This window comes from Choloepus didactylus, chromosome 11 (assembly GCF_015220235.1).
Source record: "Choloepus didactylus isolate mChoDid1 chromosome 11, mChoDid1.pri, whole genome shotgun sequence".
Lineage (NCBI taxonomy): Eukaryota > Metazoa > Chordata > Mammalia > Pilosa > Megalonychidae > Choloepus > Choloepus didactylus.
Genome location: NC_051317.1, coordinates 35,295,222 through 35,315,422, shown reverse-complemented (window position 1 = coordinate 35,315,422; position 20,201 = coordinate 35,295,222). Strand labels below are relative to the sequence as shown.

General features: G+C 42.6%; 2 protein-coding genes across 3 annotated transcripts in view; both read right to left on the bottom strand.

Annotated features, from left to right (window-relative positions):
• Positions 1-10,976, bottom strand: part of ROPN1L (rhophilin associated tail protein 1 like) — a 34,552-nt gene extending 23,576 nt beyond the window's left edge. The window contains exons 1-4 of one of the 2 annotated variants that reach the window (XM_037799474.1): positions 10,941-10,976; positions 7,182-7,356; positions 3,776-3,899; positions 2,290-2,451 (exon numbers count right to left, since the gene is read on the bottom strand). In XM_037799474.1, coding sequence (XP_037655402.1) covers positions 2,290-2,451; positions 3,776-3,899; positions 7,182-7,312 — 417 coding nt within the window. In that variant the 5' untranslated portion in view covers positions 7,313-7,356; positions 10,941-10,976. Of the gene's footprint in view, positions 1-2,289; positions 2,452-3,775; positions 3,900-7,181; positions 7,357-7,508; positions 7,637-10,940 lie in introns of those variants that run through there. The other variant, XM_037799473.1, reaches the window with a different exon arrangement.
• A 2,829-nt stretch (positions 10,977-13,805) lies between these two features.
• MARCHF6 (membrane associated ring-CH-type finger 6) overlaps positions 13,806-20,201 on the bottom strand; it is an 80,754-nt gene continuing 74,358 nt past the window's right edge. The window contains exon 26 of the mRNA XM_037799504.1: positions 13,806-16,617. Within this exon, the coding sequence (XP_037655432.1) occupies positions 16,527-16,617 (91 nt within the window). The 3' untranslated portion in view covers positions 13,806-16,526. The remainder of the gene's footprint in view (positions 16,618-20,201) is intronic.

Below are 20,201 nucleotides of genomic sequence, written 5' to 3'. Positions count from 1 at the left end.
CAGGTTAACAAGACAACATAATTTTCTCCAGGAACTAATGAGTCTTTGCCCTTCCCAATAATGCCCCATTGAGATGCCTTCCTGGTGAAACTGGAGCCTTGTCTTTGCCACTGGAGGGTCCTTGGTCTGCTGGTGCCCAGCCCAGGGCCCACTGCCCTCCCAATAGCTGCGACTCCTCTGCTGCCCTGGGCCATTACTCAACACAACTACTGCCTGTCGTGCAACCACCGGCCCAACACCTGTCTTTACTGAGGACGCAGAGTTTCTCACTGCGGCCACCAACAGGAGAACAAGTAAATTCCCAAGCAGCCACATGATGGAGTATTACACAGCAGACACACAGGAACAAGCCACAGCGATTTGTAACGACGCAGGGGGACAGACCTTAGTGACACAGTCTGGAATGGAAAAAAGTTCCAGAAGGCTTTTAACAGCATGACTACCTTTTCGTAAAGTTGAAACAAAGTAAAGTCAAATAATGTCTTTCTCAGGATATAAAAGCATTTTTGAAAAAGACAAGGGAACAGGACGCATGAGATTCATGACAGCAGTTACTTCAGGCAGGGACCCAGGGTCCAGAAGAACATAAGCAGCTGCAAGTTATTGTCACTGGGTTTTAGTGCCTGTGTGGTGGAGTGGTTCGTGGTGTCTATTATAAAAAATTATTTTAAAATTAAAATTGAATTAAAGAGGCTCATGCATGGACCAAAGATGAGTGTGCTCCATAAACCAAGGATTAGAAGCAATTCAGCTCTGGCTGCTGGGGTCCAAAGACTGAAGGGAGGGAGTGGGGGTAAAAAAATCTACCTCTGCAGGCAGGGCACTTGTTCTCTTTTCTCCACTCCCTTTCTTCATAGAGCGAAGTGGTAACTCTCCCTTCACTCAGTCCATATGTGCAGGTTTGGATATATTATGTCCCCGAAAATGTCATGTTCTTTGAGGCAATCTTGTGGGGGCCGATGTATTAGTGTTAATTAGGTTGGAATCTTTGGATTAGGTAGTTTTCATGGAGATGTGACCCTCCCAACTGTGGGTAATAGCTTTGATTAGATTATTTCTGTGGAGGTGTGGCCCCACCCATTCAGGGGTTGGTCTTGATTTAATCACTGGAGTCCTATAAAAGAGCTCACAAACAGAAGGACCTCAGAGAAGCTGCAGCCCAGAGATGTTTTGGAGACGGCCACTGAAAGCAGACTTTTGCTGACACTTTGTCCTGGAGAAGCTAAGAGAGGACAAACGCCCCAAGAGCAATATTTTGAAGAACCTGCAAGAGCTGAGACAGGAGCTGCAACACAACGCGGGATCAGCAGACACCAGCCACGTGCCTTCCCAGCTAACAGAGGTTTTGCAGATGCCATTGGCCACCCTTCATTGAAGGTAAACTCGTGTTGATGCCTTAATTTGGACACTTTATGGCCTTCAGACTGTAAATTTGTAACCAAATAAACCCCCTTTATAAAAGCCAATCCAATTCTGGTATTTTGCATAACAGCAGCATTAGCAAACCAGAACACCCCATATCTCACAGAGGGACTCAAACACCAGCTGAAGAAGATTCTAGACCAAACGACTCCTCCCTATCACACACACCTCCTCCTAACACATGCACCTCCTAACGGGAGGATCATCTATGTCTTTATATACTTTACATATTTACAACTGGACATCGGCAAAGTTGTGATGAAATTAAAGTCAAAAGTAATTTTGTGACTCTTTCCACAAATGCAGAAAAAGACACTTTAACGAAATGATACATAACTTAATAAAGTCATTGAGGCATTCTCTTTTAAAACCTGGATCTAAACACATTTAAATAGTGCCTGTGTATTTTATCTACTCGTCACATCTTTTAAGTTCAGGCATTTATGGGGATTTAGCTACTGTAAATTAAAACAACCACAAGGCCAAAAAATAGGCAACTGGAAAAAACAAAACAAAACAAAACCCTGCTTTTCTTACAAAGCTAGTAAGGCAATGAAAGTATTTACTTAAGTTACTGAAACACATTTCTTTTGTGAGTTTTTATTGTGGTATATATATCTTGTAACACTTCCCATTTTAACCACATTCAAATAGACAATTCTGTGGTGTACATGACCTGTACAATGTTGTGCTACATCACCAGCCGTTACCAAAACTTTCCCACGGCCCCAAACGGAAAGTCTGGACCAGTTAAACATTAACTCCCCATCCCTCGCCCCACCCCCACCCCTGATAACCCGCACCTAAATTATTTTTAAGCCAGGCCTGTGACTACTCAGAATTAACAAGCTATTTATAGATACATACCCCACCAAGTGTGCTACATCCAAGTGCTAAAAATTTCATCCACTCCATTTTGTCTTCACAAGGATCCAAATCTACGATAGCTCTGAATTTTTCTATTGGCAGGCACAAATTTTTCCACTTCTGTTCAAGATCTGCTAAGTCCACATACTGCTGGTGGCTACACTATTTGGGAAACACAGTTGGACACAAGTAATATAAGTTAAAAAAAAAAAACCTGCAAAATAGAGGGTTAAGAACACTTAAATATGTAACAACCAACCAACCAAGCAGGGGCCAGAACAACAATGAATTCATGGCAATGATTAGCTCTGGGACTGGGGTCCCAGGGGGCACGGGGTGAGGAAGGGCGGCCAGCTAGATATGGGGAACATTTTTTATCTCTAAAGAAAAAAGGACTATGAAGCAAATATAGCATAATGCCATGACCTGAGAAAGCAGGTGTTCAGACACGGGATATATGATTCTCTATCATTGGTCTGAAATATTTCACAATAAAAAATAAATTTAATAAAACAAAACCCCTAAATATGTTAACAGTTAAATGGAAGAAATCTTAAACCTGAAAATAACTATATTCCTTCTACTATTTTAAACAATTCATGAAAATTGGTAACCACTTAGATCTGCAATTATTCTCTTGTGAAAAAGCTTTGAGTAATTTTAGCATGTCTTTCAGCAAACTACACTGTTCAATGGCTATTAGTTTCCCCTAAGATAAAGAACCATGGGGAAAAATCTTAAGTTTCAGAATTCAATGCATCCTGCACAGAAGCCGAGTACTTCAAATTTTATGATGGTGCCACATTAGTTTAAAATCAAGGTTATACTGCTGATGTGTGTTGTTAGCAATACAACTCGATCATCACGAAGGCCAGGCCTCGCTCTGGAATGCTTTCTACTACTCATTCCTCTAAAAATGCGAAGGTTCATTGGGAGAAGAAAGGCTGGGGGTGGGGGTGGGGTGAGTGGGACTGCCGGGTACAGGAAGGGACCCCCCAAACCCCCCAGGTGGCTCTGCAGGACGGGACCAGGGCCCTCTGCTGGCCCATGTGGCTCCAAAGGACAATCCCATCTTGCAGATTAAGTAGAAGACAGATTTCTACTTTAGAATGGATACCGCTTTGATCAACACATATTTCGTATTCTAGAATTTCATATTTTCATAATGGTTTTTAAAAATCCAGCAGCATCAAGTGTTGTCTTAATTTGGCATGTGGGGTACTATTAAAAAAAAATCACGTCACTTTTCTAGTCCACAAATAGCTATTTTGGGTTCTTTAAGCTAGAGAACGGCTGCTGCATATGAAATATTCCTTCTTGAATAAGCCTTGAAGGTCTGGCGGGGAAGCAGAACTTCTGGGGGTGACCGTGGTGGTTTTTTACACATTTATGGGCTGGGCCAAGCCTGACCATCAAGTTACAAGAGTTACAGTAAATGGTCAACAAAACACACACGAGCTGATGGATAACACAGACCCTCCTGTACCTGCTTGTGCAAAACTTTGAGGAGTCCTTGAGTCAGGCCTGTGTCTGTTTTCTGGGTTGCCACAGGCATTTCAATCCTGTCCTTCACAGGAAGTGGATCTCCTCTCGACAAAGCTGAAAAATATCTAACAGTAACAGACATCTCTGAAGAACCATCAACAAACCAAGAGCACCCTGCATAAACATGGGGATTGGGAAGGAGAGCTTGAGATTTCCCACGGCCTGGGCTCCTCCCTTTAGCTCTCCAGCTTAGCCTTTCTCTGCCTCAGTTTCTCTGTCTGCAAAGCAGAAATAAGGAATGTCCCTGCCTTTGGGCTCCAGGCAGGGCTGAGTGCAACTCCTGAAAGGGCTATCACTGGGCCCGGTACCCACAGAGCCCTGGCGTATGCCATTCTTGATAAGCAGATGCTATGAGTGGTTCTGGGATGTTGCCAAAGGAGGTGGACGATTCTGGGCTGTATCCTGCACCTGACCATTTGGGCTTGGTCCTCCCTTTGCTTGGCCTTACTCCCTTTTGATGTGCTTGACTCAAAATTCAAGCATCTATGTGTACTCAGCTGACTAATATTTTTATCCTTAATTCTTCCTTTCTGGGTCATTGATACTGATAGGGGAACAAGAGGTCTGGGCTAACAAGTCGAGAGGGGCCCCTATCCAGCCCCTGCTATTGTGGGGGTGCCAGGGCAGAGTCTTCCACAAACATTCCTCTTTGGCACGTGGGCCACAGGCGACCACCTGCCAGAGCCACCTCACTAGCAGCTCTAGTGGCTTTAGCATGACAAAAAGGAACCGTGGATCCAGGAAAATGAACACTAAGTCAACCAGCAGAGCCACGGGTAGGCATTAAAAGGAATGAGTAATCAGAGAAACATCTCTGCATATGAGGCAGATAAATGTGGACAAACAGATGCCTGACAGGATTAAAAACACATTTCGAAGATTGTTCCCTCTTTTTCTCCAAATTCAGCTCCCACGTTCAAGTTCGTTCTCATGCTTGCAAGAGAGCTCCAGCTGGGTTTTGTAGGTTTAACTTCTTGGTGTGAGAAAAAGTTAAAACAGAGGCAGCAGTCAGATAAATGTGGCCCTGGAAACTCTGGGAGCAGTACTGGCTGCTCCTCAGGAGAGTTTTCACTATTTTGTGGATTTTATTCCTCATAAGTGATCAGTCGCCCAGCTCCATGAGCATTTAGAGCATTTAGAGCCATTTGGTCCCCACCCCCACCCAGGGGCATTTGACCACTCCTGGAGGCATCTTTAATAGTCACAACTGGGCGGAGGGTGCTCCTGGCACCTCTGGGTGGGAGCCGGGATGCTGCCAGCCATCCTGCAATGCACACGACAGCCCCCACAACCAAGGGTTTTCAAGGGCACAGTGTCAGGAGGGCCCAGTGTGGGAAAGCCTGCTTTAGAGTGGAAGCCAGCTTCTGTTGTACAGAAAGCAGCCTCCATCACTCTGCCAGTTGTGCTGTGTGATGACATCATAAGGGACCAATTGTTACATCACATCCCAGTGTGGGAGAAACGCTTGCTCACCTTTGGTGCTTTGCCACCTGTAAAAAGAAGCCTAACCCTGGTTTCTGTTTTGTTCTTGTTGTTTTTCCCTGTTACCCACCCCTCTGTCCATATGCTGTTTCCTCTTCCTGGGATACCCCCCCACCCTGCCTTAACCCCAATCTCCTCTTTCAGACTCTCTCAGAGACCCATTTGCCCTCTTCTGAACCCCATGACCTTTTCATATGCACCGACCAGGTTCCACCTTGAGTTATTAACGTGTTGCTTAATGAGTAATGCTTGGTTTTTCTCCCAAACTCTAAAAGTGTCCTGAGAGAAATGAGTGGCAAGGAACATTCTGAAAGTTCTCAATTTAACATTTTAAGTTAAAAGTGAAGCTTAAAATAATTGTCTCTAAAGTGTAACCAAATATTTTAGGAAAAACTTTATTAAATCTTGGAATTTTCTGTAGAGTGGAAGTAAGATCTAAGTACTAACCATCTTTTAATGCTTGATTAACGATTAAAACCAGAGGCCTTTTTTTGGCTTTTTTTTTTTTAATTTTTCAAATAATTGAAGTTAAAAAACTAAAAAAACAAAAAAAAACAGAGGGCACTTTTTTTTTTTTTTTTTTTTTTTTTTTGGTGAGAATCTTGAAAGACCCTTTTTGGAAGGCAAAGCCCTGGATTAACGAGTAGTAGCCTGGTACAGGCAGCTCAATTGTGGCCCCCAAAGTTATCCAGGCCCAAGTCCCTGAAACCCTAAATGGTAATATGCTAATGGGGACTTTGCAGTATGACTGAGGACCCTGAGACAGGAAAATTATCCTGGATTGTCCAGAAGAGCCCTAAAGCCATCACAAATGTCCCCATAAGAGGGAAGCAGAGGGAGATACGAACATGCTACCTTGCTGGTTTTGAAGATAGAGGAAGAGGCCATGAGCCAAGGAATGCAGCTCCAGAAGCTGGAGAAGGCAAGGGGAGGGGCTTTCCCCTAGAGCATCTGGAGGGGCAGCCACGCGGCCAACAGCCAGCCTTAGCTCAGTGAAACCGATTTCAGGCTTGACTTCTGGGCTCCAGAACTGCAGGAGAATAAACTGCCATTGTTTTAAGCCACAAACAAAATTTGTGGTAATTTGTTACAGCAGCTCCTGGAAACTATTACATCTTGGTTAGACAGTTTAGAGAAGGTCATTAAAATTTGACATACTAAAAAATTTAAGCTACATCTATACTTAGCCTGTTTTTTGTCATCATAGAAGTGAGCATTCATCTAGTGTTTATTTTTAAATTATATTATTTATCAAATAAAAAAATCTAGTGTGTTTACCAAAAAAAAGGCAAAGAGCCTTCCTATAAAACCAAAATGTTTCTTTCAATGGTCTGTTGTCTTAAGACTTTAAGATTATGAATGTCTGTTACTGGAAATTGGTTAGAACGTTTGTTGCAAGAAACTGTGACTTTCCTTTTTTGTGCAGATGCTGGCACGGAGATTCTTAGCAGCCTGGGGGTGCTGACCCCACAATGACCTCAGCCTTTCTAGTTCTAATAAAACTCAACCATTCTCCACCTCGGGGAGGATTCTCTGAGGACCAGGAACAGATAAAAGATTCCTCCGCGTAAAAATCATGTTACAAGTCAAATTAGGTCACTGTAATAGGCTGATTTATAACAACAGGCAGGAACTTTATACCCAATGTAGTTACTTTCAAGTTGCAGTCTACTGTCATAAACACCACTCGCCAACAACTGAGTTGTCACTGTGTAGATGAGTGAGAGTTTTACAGTAACGTCAGGAACACAGCTCGACGCTCTGAGCCTCCCCGCAGGTGAGCAGGGCTGGGGGGCTGCGAGGCCCGGGACGCGCGGGCCGTGGGTGGCGACGGGCGGGCGGGCACCGCGGCCGAGGCGGCTTACCCCGCGGACCACTGCAGGACGTCGGCGGGCTGGGTGCGGATCGCAGCCTTGGTGAACTGCTTCAGGATATCCGGCAGCTCCGGGGGAATGTGGATCTGCTGCGCGCAGAACATGGTGTCGGGCAGCGGCATCTCTCCCGCAGACCACGGACCGGGCTGGGAAGAATCAAGGGTGGCTGCGGAGAGGAGAGGAGGGGTGGGGGCTTGGAGGACCCCTCAGCCCCGGGACCACAGCGGGGCTCAGGGGCCGCCCCACCCCCACCCCTGGGTTTAAGGCCGGGCTGGGGTCCCGGGGCGGACGTCAGGGGTGGGCGAGCAGGGGCTTTACCGCCTCCTCCTCCGGATCCTCGGGAAATGAGGACCAACCGCCCCTGCTAGCGACACCCCAGACCCTGCCCCTCGGGAGCTCGCCGCCGCGATTGTTTCGCATCGGTATCCAGGCAACGGGGACGCGCGCGGCCCTTGCCTCTGCCCAGGCGCACGCGCACGCGCACGCGCACACGCACACGCACGTGGAAGGAGGGCTGGGTAGGCAGTGCGCTTGCGCAGTCTGGCTCCCGTGCTCCTTCCCCACTAGCTCGCGCTTTAGAGCGGAGGTTCTTTCCAGTAGGCAAGGTGGTTTTCATCTGTTTTCCACAGTTGAAAGTGAGCGGCAGATTCACAGAGGCCTTCCTTTCCCCTTGCTGTGATTACGCGAGGCTTAGGGGCGAGGTGACTCTGAGCCCCGCACGTGGGAAGCCTTCAGTGGCTACTTTGGGGGCTGGTGAGCGCAGGCTCGGGAAAGGGAATCTGGCCCCTGCCTTCCATGACTACCTTGTTCATCACGCCCACGGCCCTGGCAGCTTCTCTAGTAATTCTCGGCGTGCTGTTCCCTTTGCCTGACTCCTCTTGCAGATCTCAGTTCAAAAGTCACTTGGAGTTTAAACACTGAGCAGGTTCCAGCTTAAGATTCTGTTTAACTCGTCTTAAGAGAGTGGTCCAGCCAATCCGACTGGGTCCCAGGAGGAAATAAGCCACCTATCCTCTAATGCGAGAGCCTTGGGTGGAAGGGTAGGAAAAACTTGTATTGAGATGGATGCTGAGCAGGCCGCGTGCGGGGTTTGAGCCCCCTGGTTCAGGAGTAACCCTGGCTGGCCGCTACAGCTAGCGTTGACACCCACGCTGCATGAATGCAGCCCAGAGACCCGCCTCTTTTTGCCCACCTCCAGACAAGATGAAGCGCCACATCAAACCCCAACATGGCTTTTTACCTGGCGAATTGGTCCGATCTTTCTTTTGGTCTACATACCAATTAAATGAACACACACATTTCCAAATTAACAACATTGGCAGAAACCATAGGTCAATATTCAATGTTGATGAAGTAATGGGAAAACAAGGATTCTCATACACTGGATAGGGAGTGTCTGTTTCGGGGGCAGTCTGGCAGTATAAAACATTTTGATGACTTAGCAGTCTTCTAGGAAACTATCCTTCGGAAATACTAGCCTGAGTGCTCAAAGTTATATGGAGAAGAATGTTTACTATAGCATAGTTTGTAATAAAATGGGATAACTGATTGTTTTCAGAAAATTGAAATCATGGTCTACACAACACAATAAAGCCAGAAATTTTTTTTTAAATGGGGTGGCCATTTATGTACTGACATCAGATGCTGGTGACATGTAAGTGAAGAAAACTCCCTGAAGAACAAATATACCAGGTAGCATGACAACTTTGTGATAAAATGATTCTGTGAATGTATGTTTATTTACACATGGCAGATCCCGAAAGGGTATACTAAACCATTAATGGAATGGGCCAAGCCACGGTGTTTTATTTTAACCATTTATTTTTTTCCCTGAATTCATTTATTTACTTACTCAATACTTAACCAAGTGCTGAATATATGTTAGGGACTATTCTGGGTTCTGGCGAATATAGCAGTAGTCCAAGCAGTTGAACAAACAAGTCTTTGGAGCTTCCATTTAAAGGGGAAAAACATGCAGATAAACAGCATGAGGAAGCCATATAGTATGCTAATAAGTATTAAAGAGAAGTACAGCAGACAGGGAGACAGGAAGGTTCTAGTAGCTGCAATTTTAGATAAGCCTCACTAAGAATGACACTTAGGCAAAGAAATGAGACGAGGGGAGCCCAGGGAAGAACACTGAGACCACCTAAGCACGTGAAAAGGCCCTGAGGCCCAACCTAATGTGAGGACAGTGAGGCTGGCAGGCGCACAGCACACCACGGGAGGTGCGTGTGGGTGGGGGATTGATGCTGCCATGAAGGGGAGAAAGAGGAACCACAGGTCTTGCCCAGGCTTGAAGGCCATTGTGGACTCTGGCTTTGGCTCTAAGTGTGATGTTATCATCACACACAATGGTTTGCACTGTTGGAAGATTCTGGGTAGAGGACTGATGTATCTGAATTGGATCTGAATTCCATGTTGAAAATAGATGGAAAAAAAGAGGAGAGAGCAAGGGCAGATGCAGGGAGCACTGGAAAAAGAGCACTAATCCAGGCGAGAGACAATGGAGCTCTGCACCCAGAGGTAGCAGAGATGGTGTGAAGTAGATTCTGCATTTGTTTTGAAGATACAAGATTTGCTGTCAGACTGGATATGGAGTATGTGAGAGAAGAGCCAAGGATTTCCCACCATTTTTGACTTAGCAGCTTTAATCCATCCAGTTGCTTACCAACTGAAATAAGGAAGTTTGAGAAAATAGCAGGTTTGGGGTAAGGGGATCAAAAGTTGTCTTTTGGAACCGTTTTTAGGATTTTAGGCAATTTTACGTGTGTGGAGTTCAGGGAATAAGGATATACATATCTGGCAGTCATCAGTATACACTTGACCACTAAAACTATTAGCAAGATCCCCATATCCATGGGTGTAGGTGGGACAGAGGGTCCAGACCGAGCCCCAGGGCCTTGTAGACAGCTAGGACAAGGCAGAACTAACAAGCAAAGGAACTTAATAGTCCAAATAGGTAAAAGGAAAATTAGGAGTGTGGCATCCTGGCAGCCAAGGGAAATATTTGATGGAGAGAGAAACCAATTGTGCCAGGTTAAACAAGCAAGTTGAGACCTGAGAATTAAACACAGAATTTAGTAGTAGGCACTGTTGACCTTTACAAGAGCAATTCGAATAGTGGGAGCAAAAACCTGAATGGAGCAGGTTTGGAAGAGAATGGGAAAAGAAAAATTGCAAACAGTTGAGTACAGATAACTTTTTGAAGTCATGTTTAAAAGCAAAGAGAAATGAAGCAATTGCTGGAGGAAAAAGTAGGATCAAGATTTTGTTTAAAGTGGAAGAAATGAGAGTAATGTCTGAATGATGATGGGAAGACGTCAACAGAGCAATACACTTGGGCAAGTGCTATCTAGTGAGCCAGTGGAGGGTTGACAGGGCCCTGGAAGTGCACAACTGGGCAAGGAGGCACCTTTTATACGGCAACCCATACAAATGGCATGGCATGCTCTGAAGAGGATATGCACAGCCTGCACAGCCATGCCGTGGCCCAGCAAAGGTGGCTTTCGGTAGCTTTTTAACTATGGAAACATATATACAACATACACTTTCCCATCTCAACCATTCCCTAGCACACAACTGAGTGGGATTAATCACATTCACAATGTTGTGCTACCCTCACCACCATCCATACCAGAACTTTCCTGTCACCCCAAAGAGAAACCTTATACCATTTATGCATTAATTCCCCATCCCTCCTCCCCCCGTCTGGCCTCCCCACCCCACCCCTGGTAACCCACACTCTACCTTGTGTCTCTATGAGTTTGCATATTCTAGCTGTTCCTTCAGGTCTGACTTAACTTCACTCAACATGGTATCTTCATTTCTTCAGAACATCATTCTTTTTTAAGGCTGAGTAATATTCCATTGTATATTTGTACCATATTTTGTTTCTCCACTTGCTGATGGACACTTGGGTTGTTTCCACCTTTCTCAATGAGTTCTGGGAGTTCTTTATATATTCTGGATACATGTCCTTCATCAGAAACATGTTTTGCAAATATTTTCTCCCACTCTATGGCTTGTCTTTTTGTTCTCTTAACATTAATCTTTCAAAGAACTTAAGTTTTTAATTTTGATGAAGTCCAACTCAACGTTTTCTTCTATCCATTGTGCTTTGAGGGTTGTGGTTTCGTGAGTTTCTCTAGTTAAGTCAGAGGAAAGTCAAGAAGAGTGAGTTAACAGGTTTAGGCTTGACAGCATTTTTGTTCTAAGAAATCTTTGCCTAATCCAAGACTCTGAACATTTTCTTGTTTTCTTCTACAAATTGCAGTTTTACCTTTACATTTAAGATTACAATCCATTTTGAGTTAATTTTTGCATACAGATCAACTTTTTAAAAATTTCACATCTGATGTCCAATTATTTGGCACCATTTGTTCAAGACTTTTGCACCTCTGTCAAAAATCAACTGTCCATATATGTGTGGATCTATTTCTGGAGTCTCTATTCTGCTCTATCAGACCAATGGATTTGTGCAGTCAGCAGAAGGGGCTGATCAGATTGAACAAAGAAAAAGGAAGTGAATGAAAGGGGTTCCTGGCTGGAATATGAACCTTCTTATTTCCAAGAAGAGTTACTGAATAAACAGAAAGACAAGGGTACCGTTATATATGTAAGGGAAGAAGTTTCAAAAAAGTGATGCAAAAAGGAACCTTGAACTAGGTTACTGGCTGTTATCCTATGGATGGTTTTAATTGAAGTGTGGGACCAAATGGAACTAGACTACAAGGTTTGAAAGAAGAATTATGGGTTGGTGAAGAGATGCCTATATATACAAAATGGTAATTAAGAAAATAGCTAGGCCATTACAGAACTCCCCATGACATTTCTCTCTTCATGCTCCACTTATTTTTCTCTTCAATTCCACTCTGAGCTCCTTGAAGGCAGACCCCATACCTCATTTAATTTTACTACTGCATACAGTGGAGGAAACAAATGAGACACCCAAAAACACCTGCAGGGAGGATGTTGCCTCCTTAGATCTTTAACACACTTGGGATTTTGGTTTTCCAGCTGCAGCGGAGTAATCATGACCAGTTTTCTGAGTTTCCCCACACAATTTCTTCTGCTGAAAAATTTCAACTCCACAGATTAAAGGTGTCCTGTATCTCAATTAGCATTTCCCCTATTACCCCTAAATTAAAAATAAAATACACTTAAATGAAACAAAAAACAACAGAAAAAATTTTAAAAATAAAACAGTTTGAGGCAAGAAACATTGTGAAGCAAAAGGATCTCTTTGCAGAGGAAAAGCCTCGTGCAATTCTTTCCTTTTTCTCTGGGAAATATGGGTCAACTGTGTAAAGACGGATTGAATGATTTTGCTCTTATCAAAGTATCCATCTACGAGAAACCACCCCGATGAAGCTTACGCCTTCTGCATCTTAGAGTAGAGGCACAGAGGTAGACTCTGCTCTTCCTCAGTGAGGATGGTCTATAGTTATGCTGGGGTGGTGGGGATGGGTGGGTAACTTCTGCAGCTACACTAAGCTTATACTAAAACGAAGGAAGGGGGCTGCAATCACATGCAACTTGGAGTTGATTCATTTCTTAAATAATTACTATATTCAAATATGCATGTATTATCTACCTATGCTGACTAATAATGCATATTTCTATAATTTTAAAGAAATCTTGCAAGAAGCAAAAACAAACTAAAGAAACTAGGCTACAACAACTAACGTTCACTTTATTCAATTTTGTTCTCTCAACTCAGAAGGCAACAACCAACCACATAAAATGGGGAGCATTTTAGAATAGGTACACAGTTACCTGATCTGGGTATCTAAAGTGTTTGCTTTAACAGAAAATTAATGTCCCAGAAAACAAAGTGTTCTACCTAGCTTCCACTATGGTCACTCCTTGGCCTAACCGTCACTGCATTCCCATGTAAGGTACTATGCTACTTTCATGACTACAACACGAGACACTCATACAAAATAAACAGGAATACATGTATATATACACTGTTTTATCTTTATGTTTATCAATGCCAAAGACATTGTTGGGGATTATTTTAAAGAAGCCCTTATTCAAGCTAGTTGTCTAAAAAAAGAATGACACAGGCCAGTAACATGCTGAACTGAAAACATCTGATAGAAGGAGCAAATTAAACATGGAAATACAAGATAGCTTAACCAAGGAAGTTCAAGGATCTCCATAGACAAGGTTTTTAATAATACTTCACTCTAGCGTTAAGGGTTTTTCACTTTTCTTGATGGAAATAGAACAGTTAACATTCTAGAGTATTTTAAACATAATCACTTAATTTTACAATGGAACACTTACCACACCCAGTAGAAAGGTAGAAATAATCCTGAAAATGAGAATAAGGAACCTGTAAAATTTTTTAAAGTGCCAGCATTCTTATAAAGGCACTACTACATTCTCCTGTGTGTGTGTGTGAATATATGTGTCTACAAATGCAGAACTGCCCAGTGTTTCTTGTCTGTTTTGTTTTAAAAGTCATCAATTCAACCTAAATTCAAGAAGTGCACTTTAACATAGCATTCTGGCAATACAGAAATAACCTATGTAAGATCAAATCATTTGAAGGATGGTTATACTCTATTAGTTGAATAAGGGAGAGAAAAAAACACAAGACGAGAATCCACAGTAATAACAGTTATATTAAATGCTGAAATAAAAATGACTTTTTGTTTACATTTGGAATTGAGATTTCCAACCTCCACTGTTCCTCTAGAGACCTAACAGGAAAAAAAAATACCTAAAAACATGAAGCTACTTTTAGGCTAGCTATACACAAACTTCACATTGGCATTTTTTTTCAGTTTTCATCTCAACTATTAGTACTTCATAGTTCAAAAATCAAACATAATTTGCTAATAACGAACAACTGCATACCCTCATATCTGACCATTTGATGACTGGTCGTGTAAAACTGGTATCAAATGTTGATTTGTCTTCAATTTACAAAATGCAGTAAAAATAAAGCAAAACGGTCTTCTTTCCTAAACTTCCTTGAAGACTGTTTTAGCCCAATGTAAAATGAAGCAAGATTGCACCATGATTAAAAAAATAAATTCTACATGGAGAAGAGCAGTAATACTAGCATTCTTTGAACTATGGGTTTTAAACATTTATGAGACTATTGGTTAATAAAAATCTCAATGCTCCCCCAAGTAATAAATATTTCACCAGCAAATGTTTTCCTAATGAAATTATCTCTTGAAAACAACAGGACAAAGCACAACTGAAAAAACTGGGAGAAATTCTTAAGTAAGACAATATAAAATTACCTGCCAGTTTTTGAAATGGAGGATAATTTTTCAGCCATTCATGGTTTTTTTTTTTTTTTAAAGAAATATATCTTGATAAGATTCATTAAAAATTTTGTAGAATAACAATCTTCAATTTCTTGTGGTGTCTGCCTAGATCTCTTACTGTTAAAACAGATCAAGTGTTCCAACGAGTTTATATCAAGATTTACAAATGCTTTGAAAATTTTAAAAAGAAACCTAAATTAATAATCAAGTTACGTGCTCAATTCAATAACAGTTTTCTCCCAAAGAAAACAACCTATATAGAGAAATACCATGACAACGGCTATTACATTTTTAAATGCTGCTAATTTTTTACAGTAGGACCAAATATCTGAGTAAAGGTAGGGCTAGCAAATTCCTTATTTCAAATACAAGAGATTGGGCTACTACAAAGTGCCAAACAGTATATAACACTGAATCCTATGTTGAGATTTTTTTCTCTTTTTGATACTGATATTTTAAAATATATTTTAGAGTAAAATAGTTGCTTACCACTTACAGAAAAAATTGTTGAAATATAAAAACAACCAGAACATGTTGCCCTTGATTTGGGTGGCTTATGTTTGGCTGACTTTCATATAAAAACAATCCTCAGAGTTTAGTCTATGGATTGTAATACTATATGGAAATTGTTTTATAGTTTCTCAAGGCCTACGCTATCCACTTTCTATGAAAACCTCAAGGTTACTACTCAAAAACAAGTGTGCTACCCTTACAATATTCCATCACCATTAACTACTTGGTTCATGGGTGCAGCCGTGCTCACTAGTTCTCTAAACTTCTAACTTGAAGTTTTGGTTATGAGGAAAAACTAAGTTTGTAAATGTTCAGTTCTCTGAGCTTTCACAGCATGTTTCCAATGAATACATTTCCGCTCCTATGTTAAAGGCCAGCTCAGCCAGTTTCCTTCCGGACAAATAAAATCAAGTTGGTTTTATTTGTGGCTTTATTCTGTAAACAAAAAGCTTTGGAAATGTCGGGATTTCCTGATGGAAAACCAGGAGAGATGTTCTCCCTAGGCCTCGATGCACTAACCAGCAGGACAAGGAGTGTGAACCAGTCTCCTCTAATGTTGTCAATCTAAGGCCAAAAACCACTCTCCACTTAGCAAACATCTCACAATGTACTAATAATCCCAGTAAGATGCAGTATTGTTGGTAATGTTATCTCTAAGATTTATGATCTCTCTTGTGTAACTTTTGGCCACTGCTGCCAAAAAGGAGAAAAAAAGATTGTGGGGGAATGGAGGGGTGGGCAATGAAAATCTTCATTTTGACTTCTAAGTATAGATATGCCTCTAACAAGCACAAAAACCCAACTCCCAATGCTGACCACCAGGAATATTAAATTACCAAAATTAAAAATAATTTCATCTAACACAAGATACTATACAATATTACAAATACAGACACATGGGGGAAAAATCAGGCAGTAGAAAATGTACAACAGCTTTGGTGTTATACAAAATAACTTCCAAAAACGACTAACAGTGAAGCACAAAGTTCATATTTTCTTACCACAGACATTCCACTGATGATTTATACTTGTTTCCTTTTACGTTCTTGGTAAAGTCTGAACAGCCAAAAAGACAGAATGTACAGTTTACTTCATAATAACTGCTAGGAACACCATTAAACTGAGCTCCAGAAAAACGCCATTAAAAAGTTTTGCCTCTGCACTATTGCTCTGTGGCACGTTTCCTGTCAAGATCACAGCAGGTCCAAAATAAAGTGACAACTAGATTTAATAAATTAATATACATTTTGTTTAAAGATGTACAATGCACATTCTGTTTAATCCGAGGATTCAGGGAATCGGGGAACTTCTATTTACACATATACAAATCTCAGACAGCAGAGACGTCGGAGGATGCAGGGAGAGCAGTGGAGTCCTGACCTGCTTCTCTCTGAAGGCCGAGAACACAAGTCAATACATTTAACTTAAAAACAATGCTGAGAGATCACCAGGGAAAATCTCCAAAGAGAGAAGTCCACAAAAAAGGACACGTAAAGGCAAAGGGAAGGTCAAGGTACTTGAGACAACCACTTTATTCTTGGGATGACTGTGGAGGTGGCGGAGATGTGCCTTGTTTGCCAGACTTCCGTTCGTAGTTCACAAGGCGCTGTCCCACAAGGTATCTAGGTCGGACAAACAGAGTGGTTAATTTCTTGTAAAAATAAAAGTATAATCTTACATGCTAAAACATTCTTCCCAAGAGCAGCAAGTAGCATTTTTAAATGCAAATTGGATCATCTTACTCCTACTAAATTCGGCAATGGTAAGTAGAGGGGGGGGATTCTGTACTTGAAAAAGGCACAAAAGCAGGCACCTTGAAGCGAGGTCTGGATTTTTGGCAAGGCACATGAGCAGCAGCCAAAGGTAGGAAGGCCTCAGACGCTGTGCAATGAAGCACGGGCTTCACACAGTAGGTTAGGGGTTCTCAAAAGCTCAAACCTGGAGGACAGAGATGGGTAAGGTAGAGTAAATTTATGCAGGAGATTTTTTTATCTGCTGAAGTTCACATTTTATAAGACAGTGGACAGATGTAAGGAAAATGGATGGAAATATGATAGTCAGCTGGACGGGAAGAAGGAAAGACCTGAAAAACTCTTACAGCCTGGGAGAAAAGGAGAAATCAAAGGATTCAAGATCCCAATGAGGATGAAGGGGAGATGGTTGGAAATGAGTGTTTGTGGATGGCAGGTCATGGCCCAAGAACAGAATATCAAGTGTTCTTAAGATTTCAGATGTGATAAAAGGAGAAGGTTGTGGTAAAGGGTGCAGGACTGTAGAAGGAGAGGTTTGATACTGTGGTTGAATGCTAAGGCTGGAGACAGAGTCCACAAGGACTCTGAAATCTCCCACAATAGTGGAAGGAGTGAAGGAAAATCAGCTCATGATATGCCATACTAAGAGTGGGACAGTGGCCCGGAGGCTGAGCCCTGGAGAACAGTGGATGACAAAGCCAGATGGCCATAAGATTTTACTTTTTAAAAACTGCACTAATCCTATTGTCTCTTTATTCATGATCTAAACAGTTTAATTCTTTTACTTTTCTCTTACCAATTCTTTTCCTGAAGTTAGCCATTGCTTACCCAACCCAGTTCCCAAATGAACAGTTTTTCAAACTATGAGGATTTTGCAAAGGTTTTAAATGACAGCAAATGAGCAACACCTAACACAACTGACATAGCACTACCTGACACACAAGTAATCATAAGACATATCAATATATGCTGAGAATATGTAAGTGTTTACCTTTAGACAAAAACACAAAAATACAAAGAAAAACTTCTTTGGCCTGGGCATTAACAATCTTCATCCCAAACCAGTTTCTCTGTCTTCTTCATCTCCATGATGTCACTCACTCAGGCCAAAGGAGTCCTCAACTCCACTCTCCTTCACAGCCTACATCCGCCCTGTCACAAAGGTGCTAGTTGTACCTCAAAATACATGCAGGGCCTGACCACCATCCTTCCTATCATTTATCACAATAAGCACAAAAAGAAATGAGAGAGGCGGGGCAAGATGGAAGACTGGTGAGCTGTATGTTTTAGTTACTTCTCCAGGAAAGTAGGTAGAAAGCCAGGAACTGCGTGGACTGGACACCACAGAGCAATCTGTCTTTGGGCATACTTCATACAACACTCATGAAAATGTCGAACTGCTGAGATCGGCGAAATCTGTAAGTTTTTGCGGCCAGGGGACCCGCGCCCCTCCCTGCCAGTCTCAGTCCCGTGGGAGGAGGGGCTGTCAGCTCCGGGAAGGAGAAGGGAGAACTGCAGTGGCTGCTCTTATCCGAAACTCATTCTACTGATCCAGACTCCAACCATAGATAGACAGAGACCAGACACCAGAGAATCTGTGAGCAGCCAGCCCAGCAGAGAGGAGACAGGCATAGAAAAAAAAAAACAACAAGGAAAACTCCAAAATAAAAGCAGAGGATTTTTAGAGTTCTGGTGAACACAGAAAGGGGAAGGGCGGAGCTCAGGCCCTAAGGCGCATATGCAAATCCCGAAGAAAAGCTGATCTCTCTGCCCTGTGGACCTTTCCTTAATGGCCCTGGTTGCTTTGTCTCTTAGCATTTCAATAACCCATTAGATCTCTGAGGAGGGCCCTTTTTTTTTTTTTTTTTTAATCCTTTTTTCTTTTTCTAAAACAATTACTCTTAAGAAGCCCAATACAGAAAGCTTCAAAGACTTTCAATTTGGGCACGTCAAGTCAAGAGCAGAACTAAGAGAGCTCTGAGACAAAAGGCAATAATTCAGTGGCTGAGAAAATTCACTAAACACCACAACTTCCCAAGAAAACGGGGGTGTCCGCTCACAGCCACCATCCTGGTGGACAGGAAACACTCCTGCCCATCGCCAGCCCCATAGCCCAGAGCTGCCCCAGACAACCCAGTGTGACGGAAGGGCTTCAAATAACAGGCACACACCACAAAACTGGGAGTGGACATTAGCCTTCCCTGCAACCTCAGCTGATTGTCCCAGAGTTGGGAAGGTGGAGCAGTGTGAATTAACAAAGCCCCATTCAGCCATCATTTGAGCAGACTGGGAGCCTCCCTACACAGCCCAGCAGCCCAGAACTGCCCTGAGGGGACGGCACTCACCTGTGACATAGCACAGTCATCCCTCAACAGAGGACCCGGGGTGCACAGCCTGGAAGAGGGGCCCACTTGCAAGTCTCAGGAGCCATACGCCAATACCAAGGACTTGTGGGTCAGTGGCAGAGACAAACTGTGGCAGGACTGAACTGAAGGATTAGACTATTGCACCAGCTTTAAAACTCTAGGATCACCAGGGAGATTTGATTGTTAGGGCCACCCCCCCTCCCCGACTGCCCAGAAACACGCCCCACATACAGGGCAGGCAACACCAACTACACACGCAAGCTTGGTACACCAATTGGGCCCCACAAGACTCACTCCCCCACTCACCAAAAAGGCTAAGCAGGGGAGAACTGGCTTGTGGAGAACAGGTGGCTCGTGGACGCCACCTGCTGGTTAGTTAGAGAAAGTGTACTCCACGAAGCTGTAGATCTGATAAATTAGAGATAAGGACTTCAATAGGTCTACAAACCCTAAAAGAACCCTATCAAGTTCAGCAAATGCCACGAGGCCAAAAACAACAGAAAATTATAAAGCATATGAAAAAACCAGACGATATGGATAACCCAAGCCCAAGCACCCAAATCAAAAGACCAGAAGAGACACAGCACCTAGAGCAGCTACTCAAAGAACTAAAGATGAACAATGAGACCATAGTACGGGATATGAAGGAAATCAAGAAGACTCTAGAAGAGCATAAAGAAGACATTGCAAGACTAAATAAAAAAATGGATGATCTTATGGAAATTAAAGAAACTGTTGACCAAATTAAAAAGATTCTGGACACTCATAGTACAAGACTAGAGGAAGTTGAACAACGAATCAGTGACCTGGAAGATGACAGAATGGAAAATGAAAGCATAAAAGAAAGAATGGGGAAAAAAATTGAAAAAATCGAAATGGACCTCAGGGATATGATAGATAATATGAAACGTCCAAATATAAGACTCATTGGTGTCCCAGAAGGGGAAGAAAAGGGTAAAGGTCTAGGAAGAGTATTCAAAGAAATTGTTGGGGAAAACTTCCCAAATCTTCTAAACAACATAAATACACAAATCATAAATGCTCAGCGAACTCCAAATAGAGTAAATCCAAATAAACCCACTCCGAGAC